The 14,793-nt window shown below is 40.2% G+C and overlaps 1 protein-coding gene across 5 annotated transcripts in view; it reads right to left on the bottom strand.

The window, feature by feature from the left end:
• Positions 1-14,793, bottom strand: part of card11 (caspase recruitment domain family, member 11) — a 33,692-nt gene that overhangs the window by 11,918 nt on the left and 6,981 nt on the right. For all 5 annotated transcript variants that reach the window (XM_056753062.1, XM_056753066.1, XM_056753063.1 and 2 more), the window contains exons 2-8: positions 5,884-6,099; positions 4,755-4,892; positions 2,435-2,760; positions 2,143-2,322; positions 1,870-2,016; positions 316-441; positions 26-220 (exon numbers count right to left, since the gene is read on the bottom strand). In XM_056753062.1, coding sequence (XP_056609040.1) covers positions 26-220; positions 316-441; positions 1,870-2,016; positions 2,143-2,322; positions 2,435-2,760; positions 4,755-4,892; positions 5,884-6,085 — 1,314 coding nt within the window. In that variant the 5' untranslated portion in view covers positions 6,086-6,099. The remainder of the gene's footprint in view (positions 1-25; positions 221-315; positions 442-1,869; positions 2,017-2,142; positions 2,323-2,434; positions 2,761-4,754; positions 4,893-5,883; positions 6,100-14,793) is intronic.

Genomic DNA, 14,793 nt, shown 5'->3' with positions numbered 1-14,793 from the left:
ACCCAGTGGATATTCAATTTCTCACCTGATCCAGACAATTATCCTTAGATATGCGTCTCAGTTTGCACTCCAGGTTGACTATCTGCGCTTCTTTTCTTACGATCTTGATTTGAAGCTCATCGCTCTTTTCCTCCAGCTCCCGAATTTGCTTGCGATACTTGTCTTTATCAATCAGACACTGGGACACGAGGTGCTGAGCATCATCTCTTGACTTGAAGGCCTGTGAGATACACAACAACAGATTACATCGGCAGCCTTTTATACTGTATATTCAGAAAGTAAACACATGATAGAGCTGGACCATTAGAGACCGACCTGGTCGCGTTCACGTTCCACCTCTTCAAGCTGCATCATGATGGTATTCATGCGGTTCTTGTACATTTCACAGTCCTTCACCAGAGTGGAGCACTTCAGTTCAAGGTCTTCCTTCTCTTCCAGGTACTGTGCATTAGATGAAATATTTATCTTTTAAACCAATTTCATTTAAAGATCTGAATATAGTGCGGTGGCATGATTCAATACCGTCTCGCTTGACCAGAGAGGTGAGCTGTTGAAAGATTTGAAGGCTAAAACTTGTTTTCTTTTCGCACTTTATTAATACTCACCCATCAGACCAGCATTTCACACTCGGCAGTTTATGACAGAAACAGTTTGTCACAGCTACAATCTCTATCATTACAGTGAAAACTTGCGATGAATATGCATATTCCATATAGCCAAAATGTTTCAATGCTTGAGGTAAAAAAGAAAAAGAAGCATAAACCGAGTGAGATATATTTAAAGGTCAACAGCGATGCACCGAAATGAAAGTTCCTGGCCAAAGCCGGATTTTTTTAGCCAGTATTTTTACTATTTCATAAACTGAATGGTCAAAATGTACTTTTTATATTTCGTCTTGCTTTTCAATATAATACGATATCATTTTTTTTAAAATAGCAAAACAAAGAGGCTAAATTAAAACAAAAAAAATCGATCCCTCTCCCTTCTTGAATAGGCCTATGATTGACTGCTGAAAGAATGTACTGTACTCAGTACCCCTACAACAAAACACTTCATTAAAGTGTCATTCAACACAATAAGCTTTAAACATGAATAAATGAAAACTGATGGATTATTATAGGCTATACTGCAAAATGATTAAAGGAAGAAAAAAATCAGGCTGACAACCATTTCTGTTCGTGTCTCTGACCCAAACTCCCCCCACAAAAGCTGACTGTTCTCTCCACTCGTGACTCGTTTGGTAAAAGTGGGCATTTCTTTTGAACTGCAAATAGCCGACCAACCCAGTAATCCAGTTTAGACTGGTTTAAACATCATCATTTTCTTTTTTAAACCGCTTTATTTTTGTAGTGTTTATTTTGTGTCAACAATACAACAGCTGTTGGTTGCGAGAGATGGCAAAAAGAAATGCAATTGTAATGGTGAACTAGTTTCCTTTAAAATGCACAAGATTCAAGAAGTGAAACCTTCCAAAGAGGGCTCCGATAAGACACCACCGCGGACCCCTCCTCTTCCTGTCTTACTCTGAATTCTGACACATTCAGCCAGCGCTTCACATGCACTGCTAATTAAAGATGCATCACATTGCAGAAGAGGCCAGTCCTCATCAGCCTCTGTCACTTCTCCTTCATGTGTGACAAGAGAAAAAACCTTTGCCTACATTTCATTACTTCAAGCTGTCAACTAAAACTCTAGTTCTGTGACCATACTCTTAAAGATCTACGATAATCTTGAATTAAGCATGTTTACTTTGAAAAAATATGACAATATGACATCAATAGAGTAATTGGCCTACAAAATCTTTCTTGACAGCATCGCAAGGCATCACAGAGTAAACTGACATAAAAAATTGATAATTCAGCTCCTAACCTTGTCTCTGAGCTCCTCGGCCTGTCGAACCTCTTCATGCAGGTTATACAGTCTGTTAACCAGCTCCTGCCGGTCCTCCAGAGCCTCCTGTCGATCGTGTTCCAGGATATCCAAGATGGCCTTTTCCGAATCAGGAAGGCGCCCTGGCTATGCGTGGATAAAAACAACACGAGCATTCAAAACAAACTTGACATCTCTCACATTTATTGACCTCTTCCATCCGTTCGCTTTTGAAAGTCAGTCATATCCTGCGAGGTACAAAGTGGTCTTCACCTGTATGATGGACTGTAGCTCCTGGAGTTTGATCTTCAAGACCTCATTCTCTCGCTCCAGCTCGAATATCTGCTCTTTTCGAGGCCGGTTCTCGATATCGTTCTTGAGTTTCAGAGACTGTCTCCTCTCCATTTTGCATTCCTCTTCAAGCTTGTTGAGTTTGTGTTTCAGCTGGTCAATCTGGAGGAAACAATGGGTCAACAAGCAACATTTGAATTCAAGAATGAAATATCTAAACAAATGCACAAAAATCTGTACAATCCGCCAATTAATCTCGTAGAAGCTCTCAGACCTCTAGCTGCAGGTCTCGACTCCTCATGACAGCCATATTCTTTTCCTCGCTGAGCTGGGCGTATCGCATGGCCAGCTGATAGTTGTCATCTTTCACCTTGATGAGTTCATCGTTGTAGTTATTCCGCTCTTCTTTCATTTTGTTGTAGCGCTCCTGGAATGTAAGCAGCTCCTGGTTGGCCAGCTTTAGTTTCTTGTGCTGGTCCTCTAGCGTGCGGCATTTGGTCATGTAGTCCACCCGCTGCACATCTTTAGCCTTGGACTGATGCTGCAGCTTTATGACCTCATTCATTAAAAACTGAATGAGCCCTTCTTGACCCTCTTCCACTGCATAAAGAATTATACATTTCAATACTTGAGTTTAATGAATATCTTAAAACAGCTTTTATTTTGACATTTTAAGCTTTTTGTTTATTTTACTTAATTTTTAAAAACAAATTTGGTTATGTGCTCTTGTCATTTATTTTTTATTTGTTATGTTGTTTTATTTCCCTTGATGCCCGATGACTCCTGAGATAGGCGCAGGCTCCCCGTGACCCGAGGTAGTTCGGATAAGCGGTAGAAAATGGAATGGAATGTTGTTTTATTTCACTTTTATTTTAGTTTTTTATTTAATTTCAGTTAATAATTTTAATGTCTAAAAAAAATTCTTGTTTATTGCGGAGACAACATTTCTAATATTTGTTTGGTTTATCAAATAAAATTTAGCTCAATATATTTATTTGATTTCAATAAGTGCTGTCTAGGGCTGCCCCCAAATAGTCGACTAAACTACTAATTAAACTACTTACTAATATTTTAAAGAGTTGCCGTTTGAAGTATGTTTATTTATTTGCTAAATTTTTATTTTTTTAATTTATTTAATTTATTTATTTGTTGGCTAATTCATTTGGCATGTAACTGATGTTATAGTTTGTATTTTTGTTAATAAATTATTTAAATGTACAGGCAGTCTGCTCGCTGTTTTTTGAGGATAATTCACTGTCAGCACATGATAATTATAACTTTTTCCGGTGTTGCTGCAGCTCATTTATTATTCCGTTAAAGCGCTTAATTTATATTTTAAACGCTATATTAATATGTTTTACCATTTCTCTGTAATATGGAAGTTTTAAAAAACATTTTCTCAGCCGGTAAACTAAGACTATTCTTTTCCTTGTATACCAGTAATTATGTTAATGTATGTTAATATAATAAATGTGCGATTATTCAACTAATTGATGAAATGAGGGACTACTAGTCGACTATGAAAATCTTTAGTCTGGCGCAGATTTTTCACGATTAATCGATTCCAAAACAAATGTTTGTGTTTATATAATATATGTGTAACACTACACATAGAAAGGAAGGACAATCCCACAACAAGACTGTGATGTATAAAGGTTTAATCCAAAATCCAAGACAAAAACGGTAAACTCCAAAGGTAGGTGATTCACAAAAATGAATGGGTATCCACAAAGTAACTATATAGAATAAACCAGGAAGCCACGGGAGAACAAAAGGTCGGCACTAGAACAATAACAAAATACAACTAGATCATACAACATAACACAAGAAAGGGTACATATAGTGTTCAAGGGATGAGTATCAGGTGCGGGTGCAATTATAGCGAGTGCAAAGGATGATGTGAAATGTATTCTTAGAGAGTAAATAGTCTGGGTAAAGTAAACGGGTGAATCTAGTAGAAGGTGCTGATGGAGGGGGTGTGGCTGACCACTGAAGAGAGTTTGTTACAGTATGTGTCGCATGTTTATTTATATTAATACACAAACATTCCTTATATATTTAATAAATATAAGTAATAAATATTTATACATAAAGCAAACTACATTTAAAAAATAAATGAATATATATTTATGTAAATATTATTATATATGTGTGTGTGTGTGTGTGAGTGTGTGTGTGCATGTGTGTGCGTATTTATATATACATATAATTATACATGGCACACACATATATTCTATAAACACAAAGATTTATTTTGGAATCAATGAATCTATTTGAAGAACTAGTTTCAATGAACAGAAATGTTTTAATTGTTTTAGTACTTTAATAGCTTTGGTCAATACCACACAAAACACCAAGTGATTAGCATGTTTTTTAACATAGGACCATGTTTTGGACAATAGTAATATATCATAGTAATTTTGTTGTAAAAGTTAATTTGTTGTTATAGTTATATAATAATTATACTTTGACATTTTTTATAAGAGTGCTGCGCCAATTTATGGCAGAGGCATATGGTACAAGTCAACAAACATTTTAAAGCTGTGGTCGTAGGTCATTTATATGGGTGGCATTTTAATTTTAAAGTGTCTCACCGACTATAGTTGAACATCTGCGGGTTGGTTCCTTTCCCGTCACGAGTTTGTAGAGGTCAGGGTAGTACAGTTCCAGACTCTCTAAAAACACCACATATCCTCGTTCCCCTTTCGTGTGCAGGATATCTAACAATCGACCTAAAAAGTAAAAACAGAGCATTGATATCGTTGTACCTCAAAAAAGTGCTGTTTATTTGTTTTACGCCTCTAAAGACATGTTCAGGACCATGATGCCGAGTCAACAAACTCTTTAACCAGACGCAGTTCATTTATATGCTACCACGTGATGTGAACTGAAAAATAAAACAATTCTATCGTGTCTAGCACTGCTGTACAGTGATACAAATTTCCTGATTTGTCTTTGATAAAGCGTTGCATTGTGTTTTAACTCATTAGAAAAAGTCACATCACAGAAAGTACTCGAAAAATCTTCTTTATTATGTACCAGACTGTCAGTCCCAGGCGGATAAAGAATTATTAGGGGGCTGTGAAAATCCCAGCCGTGGTAAACAAGCTTTTGATGTGCTGCTTTGTGACAAACAAACAGCGCAGACTTTAGCAAGCTGCCTAGAAATCCTCGCATCCATTCTGCCTGTGGCCACTGAGAAGTTGAAAAATGGTATGGAGGTTCAGGAAGGAGTCTTAAGGAAAGAAAAACTACAGCAGTGGCTCACAGGATTAAAAGCATCCATTCATCACGCCATTACACTCCTGGAAAAACACATCGAACGATGGGAAAACCAAGTTACTGATTGATGATGTGATTTGCATGTAAATGTTTTCAGCGTGAAATTTGCATTTTCATATTCCACCGCGTTCAGTATTTTTGTCATTCGCATGTATGAATGTTGATGCCTACACAATTCGATTTATAGATCAAAGCAGCCCTGGACAGATCTTGTAACAACATTAACAACACTATATTTTATGCTTAGCGCCGAATGGTGACATTTCTGCGTTAAGTGCACCATCAAATGCGATTGCAAAAAAGGTTTCAGAGAGGTTTCCTGAACACTCCTCCATCCTCCATTGGTTGGACAAACAGAAAGTCTATACACATCAGATTTAAGCCAACAAACATGCAAAACGCTCACCAGACATAAACACAAACAGACACAGAGAACAGCACCTGCTCTGTTGGCTTTGGATTCCAGCAGGCGAGAGTTGAGCACCTCATCTTCGTCTTGCTCATCGATGACCTTGCATTGGCGCAGGTATGAGGTCAGCTTGTTTGGGTTGATGAAGCGGCACAGGATGTAGCGGTTTTTCTCGGCATTCTCCCACAATGCCTCCCCATAGTCCAGTAAATTCACCGAGCCTCCGTTCTCCATACCTGAAGAGGCCTCTGACACATGAATGAAGAATCATTAACTGTTCCAGATGGTATCTCAATACTTTTCTTCCATCCATGACATCAATAAAACATCAGATATGACCCCCCCAAAAAACTGTATGTGTATCCAATCAGCTGTAAAAACAACAGTTTAAATTGTTTGCTCAACCTGTCATCTGACTCCAGTAAAGGTGTTAACACCAGTAAAGTTCATTATAGTTCATTTAAATACAACAATATACAATATGCATGAGTTGTCAATGACACTTGCATATCTTACTTGCTGTCCTTCTGAAACCTTGTTTCTCCATAAGTTGTGTTGGTTTTTTTGCAATTCCGTTTTTGGACATTCGAGGCTTTGCAAGAACAGCGACGATGTAAATCATTTATACATTTTAACAGCTGTGTAATTGTGTGAATAACTCGACCTTTAATACCCATTAATGATTATTAATACTTTTCACAAAACCTGAGTGATAGCTGTGGTGGTGGATCTGTGCCACACTGTGACACATTTGTGCTCTAAAACAAGCGCTTTTCACTGTGGTATTGCACACTGCTTTGTTTTAGAGCACAGGGTAACTAGCTTTGTTTATAAGAACACAGTGCCATACATTTACGACAACCTTGGTCAGTATGTTGTCGCTGTGCATGTTTTTATTGCCCTTAGGGAGTGTAAAACAAGATTTGAACATTTTACACAGGGCTCCAGAAAAAAAAAATGGTTAAGGAGTCTTTAACCAATAGGAGCCAATGAGTAATGAACATGTTCATGTTACATGCTACATGTTAAATCGAAATGAAAGTTTAGTGGCTTGTAGCTTTGAGATTATCTGCATGCTTGTAACTCCTAAAATTAGCACGGTACATTAAGGGATTTTTCACTTAAAAATAAAAATACTGTCATCATTTACACACCAAAACGTTGTTCCAAAACTGTATAAAAGTTGATCGACTGAACTTAAAAAACACAAGATAAGATAGTTGGAAGAATAACCATACAGTTTTGGGCATGGTAAACTAGTCACTGGTGCCCCAGAACGTCTTGGTTAAGAATGTAAACTCAGTTCCCTGATGAAGGACGAGACGTTGTGTCGGACCGAAAGATGGGGTTCCCCCTTGAGAACCTATCAACTTTGACTAGCTTAGAAAAGGCCAAAGAAATTGCCTAATGAAATTTGCATGCCGGACTCCCACCCCGGATATCCGGGTATAAAAGGGAGACGGCGTGCTGCATTCATTCACCTTTAGTACTGAGGGGCCTGAGTGCTCACACGACTGCTGCAGCGGGCAGTACGCGTTTGTGGCAAGAAGGATACACCGTCTCGTTTCCTCCATCAGGGAACTGAGGTTACATCCGTAACCAAGATTTTCCCTTTCTGTCTGTCTTTCCATGTTTGTCAAACCGACAGATGTGGTTCCTATTGAAAATGCCACAGCGCTGTGCCATATCACAATCTCCAGCGAAGCAACGGTGACTGGCCTGGGCGTGTCAGACGTGAGCACTTTCGCGAAATTGTAATCTTCCAGTGGTTCGGTATAGGGTTCCCAGAGCATTTGAAAAAGGTATGAAGCCTCTGCCTTCGGTCCACACGGTGCCGTAACTTCCCCGAATGGTGAACGCACTACAGAGACCACTTCCTACCATCGAGAGGAGTTCTATTATGGACACCCGCATGGTCTCACAGTCAGGGGAGATCTCATGGGAAAAATATGCGGACTGAAGTAGTTAACCGCGAGATAGAGGTCCACCTAGGTAAGGTCAGGGGTTACCAAGGTGGGAACCAATCATGAGGATACACCAGACGGAACCGCCAAACTGGGGGAGTTACAACGTCTGGTAGCACTAGGTCCGGTTAGAGCTATATGTGGATAACTCAGAAGGTACCCGGCCTCAGGTGGTGCTTGCTTAGTGATGGATGGGAAGCCTGTTCTTCACCTCGTGGGGGGAAGAAGGGAGGCTAAATAGCACACTGACCCGTCTATGGAAGGGGGGAAGGTACTTTCGCAGGCATACACCGTACCGACAGCCGGTTCTACATGTTGCCATGCAAGACGCGGGCTGATACCGGTTCTACGCGGAGGTTGAAAAACCTCCCGAAGGTATTGGGCATGGCCCAACCCACATTTCTCCAGATGTCTGCCAGAGAGGCGCCCTGAGCCAGTGCCCACGAGGAGGCTATACCCCGAGTGGAGTGAGCTCTCACTGATAGTGGGCACAGGCGATCATGAGATCGGTACACCGTCATGACGGCGTACACAATCCAGTGCGCTACTCTTTGTTTGGAGTCAGCCCTCCCCTTCTGCTGACCTCCAAAACAGACAAAGAGCTGATGCGAGCTCCTGAAGCTCTTGGTACAGTCCAAATAGAGGCGCAGTGCGCGAACTGGACACAACACGGATGGGGTTGGGTCTTCCTCCCTGGTTGGGAGTGCCTGCAAGTTCACCACCTGGTCCCGGAAAGGAGAGAACTTTGGGCATTTAGCCAGGCCGGGGTCTCAGGATAACGTGAGAATCACCTGGCCCGAATACTAGGCAATCTGGGTACACAGAGAAAGCTTGTAGGTCCCCTACCGTCTTGAAGCAAGCACTATCAGGAGAAAGGTCTTTATCATTAGGTGAGGAAAAGCGGAGTCTCCGAGGGGCTGGAAGGGGGCCTCTTGAGGTCATGGACCCAAGAGGGTATGGAGCGCGGGTAGGTGCCGGGTCACTAGGTCCCTGTGTGTACATAACAGATATCGAGAGTGTTTCAAGATAAGCCAGTCATCAAGATTGTTTAGTACCCGCACACCTCTCTCCCTGAGGAGAGTGAGGACGGCTTCCACGATTTTTGCAGGGACAGGGACAGACCGAAAGTGAGCACTCTGTACTGATATGCCTGACCATCAAAAGCAAACCGTAGGAACGGGTGATGCAAGGGGAAAAAAGAAACATGAAAGTAAGCATCCTTCAGGTCGATTGCCATGAACCAATCCTGACATCTGATAGATGTCAGAATGCGTCTCTGCGTGAGCATCCTGAACAGCAGCTTGTGCAGGTGCTTGTTCAGGGTACGAAGATATAGAATGGGGCACAACCCCGTGTCTTTTTTGGGGACGATGAAGTACGGGCTGTAAAACCTGTTGAACATCTAAGCTAGAGGGACGGGCTCGATCGCTTCCTTCGGGAAACACGGACGGCTGAAGGATTTAACGCTCACAGAAAACCCTCACATCACCCTCGCTGCTCGCCGTAGCGGACGGCAGTGCTGTAGCCACTGCTGTCATGGAACAGGAAGCAGACAAGGTGGTGGCTGAGTCCTGTGGGAAAACAGCCACCCGTGATCCAACGTCTGAATCATGAACCCTCCGCAGTACGGGCATAACTTATCCACAACGGCTGCCCTAGCGAGCTGGAAACCCACACTTGAGGCAGCAATCGAGTCCGTCCCCTCTCCTCGATTAGTGTATTGCACCCATGAGAAGAGTGGGACATGCCAATCTGGAGAAATTTGCTCTGTTAGAGAAAAAACTTGAACACTTCTGGAACTGCTGAGATGCCGAGGGGTTGTCACTGCAGGAAGGGACAGTCCGCTGCATCACGCCATAAGAATCCAGCAGTAATTCGGCATAGAGTTTAAAGTCTTGAAGTCGAACATGTGTGAAGGCTGCGAAGTACAAAAGGTGACTGAATGCAGCACGCCATCTCCGTTTTATACCCGGATATCCGGGGGCGGAGTCCGGCATGAAAATTTCATTTGCCAATTTCATTGGCCTATTCTAAGCTAGTCGAAGTTGATAGGTTCTCAAGGGCGAACTCCATCAGTTGGTTTCACAAAAAGTCGAGAGACCGGCAGAAAGGGAACATTTGGTTTCCCACAATCTATTGTGTTGAACAGGGGAAAAAAAGAATGAATGTTTGGAATAAATGAGTAAATAATGATTGAATTTTCATTCTTTGGGTAAACTATCCATTTAGTTGTCGTGTTCTCTACAGCACTGGTAAAAGGAGATGATATCAATAAAATTACACAGTCAAGCATTTTCTTAAGGAACTTTAAAAGTTTATCTAACTGCGTCAAGCTTGTTGGTTCTAACTTAATCTGTACGTCATGACAATTAAACCAAAAAAAATAAACTTTTCTAGCAATAATCTTTTATATAAGACACTAAAAATGTTTTTCTGTTTTTGTCCAGTCTGTTTTCTCACAACACAAAATTTACTTTCCCGATATTCTGTGGGCTGCAAATGTAAATGCTAATGTGCAATAATACGTTAATACAGGCCTGCGTGACATATTTCTCTGCATAATTTTTATGACCGAGAGACGTGTCGAAGGTACGGCGGATGCCCTTAGGCTGCATAATACCAGCATTGTTTTTCAATGCTCTATGGGCCTTTGCAAATTAAATCAAACGATACTACTGATATGCCTCCACACGCTTTTGCATATTCCTGTCTATCTTTCAAACCCGGTTCTGAACCGCAGATCCTTCCCCGGATCTGCCCTTGTGCTTCTGCTGCCACAGGCATGAGTGGGAACAGGGCGGAATGATCTAACTTCCCGTAAATGCAAGACAGGACACATCTGACAGAGATCGCAGTGTGAGAGCCAAGAGATGATTAATACTTCTATTCAATTACATTCAATGAATATACTTTTCACTCCTTAACTTTTAAACTTTAGGTGTGTTTTAGTCTTCACATAAGCAAATTTCTTCTCATATTCATGCGTCTCTTTAAGAAATTGCTTACTTCTTGCTTCTTACATGCACTCAAGTGTGTTTAAGCTATACTTTGACTTTATTGAGTTAAATATTGACCATACCTACTTCAACCTAAAGTATTGCAGAGTTTTCAAAAGGCTTGGAATACAGCGCAATATAAGTCACATTAACTCATTTTGAAAAACATTGCTGAGGCTTTTCAGTTCAAGTCTAAAAGCCTCATACCTAATTCACTGCTGTGTGCCAGATAAAGTCATACTGGACTAACACAATATAAGGATTTAAAACTTTTAATGAACTGGTCTTTTCCAGTAAGTATAACTTATATATAAACCTCTGCTGGCTTGGGTTTAGTAAGTCAGCCTGATGTGGGAGACTTTATGCTATCCATTCCATCCCATCCACCCCCAGCACATACAGTCATTACCCATGTCTGACATGAGGGCAGGACCTAAACTAACAAGCATTAACATCCTCTTCTGAAGTTTACATATATTTGGAAATCAGAGAAACGAGTGGGAGAGAGCATCCGAGTAAAGCTCTGAAACACTGCGTGCTCCCACAATCAAAACAATCCTCCGCTGTGAGAACTGCTCATTGTTTGCATGACTACTGGAACAATACTACAGTTTCGCTCTGCAGATTTGATTGCGCTGTCTGACTAACAGATATGGCATGATACCCTCATTCGTGACCATCGAATTTGTGCTTGAGTTAGGAAGTGACTCAGCCAAGTCACAATTTGACTTCACCTTTAGAAGTTCACATGCACACACATACGCCAACTCCGCCTCCACCTTGTCTTATACCTTGACAAAATTTCCTCTCCACTTATTTTGGAGCAAGTGCGTAAGAGTGCACCCTGCACTTCCCCATTTCACGAGCAGGTGTTCGACACGGCCTCTTAAAAGAGACATTTTTGGGAGAAGTTGCATTTCTGTGGTGGGCATTTTAAAGTTGCACAGCAGAAGTGATACTGATTTTGCCGTGCACATTTAAATACAGGATAGACAGTGCATCTTGCAAAGCACATTCTTAATCTCTACCTGAATGCAATACATTTTTTGCTAAGGCTGTTTAATCACCCGTGCTCTAACAATGAACAATACTTCTACAGCATTTATCTTATTTCATGTTTATTTTGGCATTTATTACATTTGTACAATCAAAAGTTGTATTATTTAACTAAATTTGAACAATTATATTGGCATATTAACATTGATAAAGATAAATGCTGAAAAACGTTATTGCTCATGTCCATTATAGTTAACCTTCAAAATTAACATTACCTCATCATTTACTCAACCTCATTGTCATTTCAAACTGTATAACATTTCTCTTCTGCACAACACAAAAGTAGATATTTTGAAAAATGTTGGTAAAAAAGCGTTGGTCGCCATTGATTTAGAAGTGAATGGGGACCAATGATTTTAGAATACCAACCATGTTTGGGAGAAGTTGCATTTCTGTGGTGGGCATTTTAAAGTTTCTTCTTTCACAGAGGTTTAAAATGACAACAGGGTGGGTAATTGATGTCATAATCTTTCAGAACTATTCCTTTAATGCTTTTACTAATGTCAACAAATACAACCTCATTGTAAAGCGTTAACCATATTATTTTTGTATTGTTGTTCATTTGCACACACCATCTGCATTGTTGTGGCATACAATTCGCCAAAGGAGAGCCCATGCAAATCAGATGGGACAGACAAATCTAGCCAAATACGTATCGATGGACTCACTTTGCATGATCCAATTCCTCATTTACTCCTGCCACAATTTTTTTAATTCTCTTTATTAAAAACGTTTAAAAAAAAAAGTTTTTCGTGAGCAGCAGGCCAGCAAACTTCACTCTTAAAAATATAGGTGCTTAAAAGTAAGGATGGGCATTTAAAGCAAAAACGAAACCCGACATTCATTGGGAATTATTTAAAAATGATTTGAAAATCACACACCGACCCCGCATGCAGGCCTCACCCACGCATGTATAGGCTACAGTACACACACATAAACAGAGAGAGAGAGAGAGAGAGACCATTCACACTTTCCATGTATGATGACAAACTGTTAAATTCACTAGGGAATAAGCCATCTTAACTTAAGTAGTAATTTTAAGATAAGGTGCTGAATAAATATATTAAACATAACCAAATGACGGAAAATATTACGAGCAGCCTGAATGATGGCACTTGCGTTTTCAGCTGATCGGAAGCATATCTTTAGCGATCATCTTAGTGATGAGGGCTGTTGTTTGCTCTGCCCCTCTTGAATTCGACTTGGTTGCTATGATCATGAAACTGCCCGATTGCCACTGACTTAGCCCTCAAATGAATGCGGACCTAAGGTTTGACCTATGATATGCAATCTTTGCATGTCAAATTCCACTGCCAATCATTTTCATTACATTAATTTGTAAACGACCCGACACAGAACACGTATTTAACATCGTCCCAAATTACTGTATATGCCACGCAAGTCTACAAGAGTGCGTAGCCTATATGTGTGTGAGATTTTAGGTCAGTTTAGTTGGTTTACATGAACAAATCACCTATTGCATCAACACGGAAAACATGGGGATTGTTTTTATTGATTTTTTTTTGACAACAATCGCACACAATTCGATGTTCTATAATATAATCAACTACTTAAATATTCATAATCGTGATTCATCCCTTCAGAAAAGGTTCTGCACAGCGATGCCATTGAAAATTTTTCATTTTTGGTTCCACAAAGAACCATTCAGCCAAAGATTATTTAAAGAACCGTCTCTTTCTTACATTTTTATACACAGATAGGTTCTTCAGATGTTAAAGGTTCTTTATCGAACCGAAAGGTTCTTCTATGGCATCAAAAAACCTTGCGAAGCACCTTTTTTAAGGGTATTACTGCATCTTTATTGCACATTTTCTTGAATAAAGCACAAATCAATAATTACAGGGTATGTTTGTGCTGAAAACAGTGACCTTATTTAAATACAAAACAATGCATTGCATTTAGCACCTGGTAAAACTGGATTGCGAGAGGTAGGTCAATCACACGATCAGTCTGTCAAAGGTGCAGAAATGTTTAAAGACTTGCCCCCGAGCATTAAAACCAAACAATTAGGTCTGACGGCTTTGTTTAGCATTGCACTGTAACAAATGTCTCTGCGGCCCCCTGTACGCTTGTCTGTCATTGTGTAAAACCTATCTAGCGGAAGCCCTCACCACGTGCTCCTGCGCCACCATCCGATTTTAGAAAAAAACCACAAACCAAAAAAAAGACACTATCAGCCAATGGGCTGCAGCCCTGCTTCGTCAACCTAGCACTTCAGGGGAACTGTACCGAGCTGTTTTGTGTGAAAGTGAAACAGGGTGAAGCGGGATGTGAGGCCCTGAGCCACTCTTCCACTGACTGAAATATTAAACTCTAAACATTGAGGTAAAAGGTACATTTGATTCAATTAAGAAGGCGTTCGTGAGTAAACTATAAATAGATCTAAAGTAAGCTGAAATGTTCAATAAATGAATGACTCAGTCGTGTGTTCTTATAATGTGGTAACTAAAATTACACTACTAGTGGGGCTACGTTAACATGCATCATTCAATAGTCAGTGCATACATAAAAGTTAGTCAACATTAACTCACCCTAATATCATTTTCAACAATGACTTCCACCAATCTGTTCATCACAAAAGGAAATGTACAGGAGAATGCACAGCATGCTCTTTTCCACAACAAAGGTTTAACAACAGTTGGGACAAAGCTTCAAAAATACATACAAATGCAAATTAAAAGTAGGGCTGTGCAATTAATCGAAAATGTATCGTACTCGGTCATTTTGGCCTTCAACAATTACAAAAACAGAAAAATCGAGGTAAAACGATTCTTATGCTGGATTCTCTCTTTTCTTTTGGTATAAATCCACAGTGCACCCTTTTCCTTTACAGTGGTTCAGACCTGCTATTTTTTTACATTTATTTTGCAGTGGAATTCACATTTCAAAAGCCAAGTTTTTTTTA

This window comes from Triplophysa dalaica, chromosome 7 (assembly GCF_015846415.1).
Source record: "Triplophysa dalaica isolate WHDGS20190420 chromosome 7, ASM1584641v1, whole genome shotgun sequence".
NCBI lineage: Eukaryota > Metazoa > Chordata > Actinopteri > Cypriniformes > Nemacheilidae > Triplophysa > Triplophysa dalaica.
The sequence above is the reverse complement of the archived record's forward strand: the minus strand, read 5'-3'. Positions and strand labels throughout refer to the sequence as shown.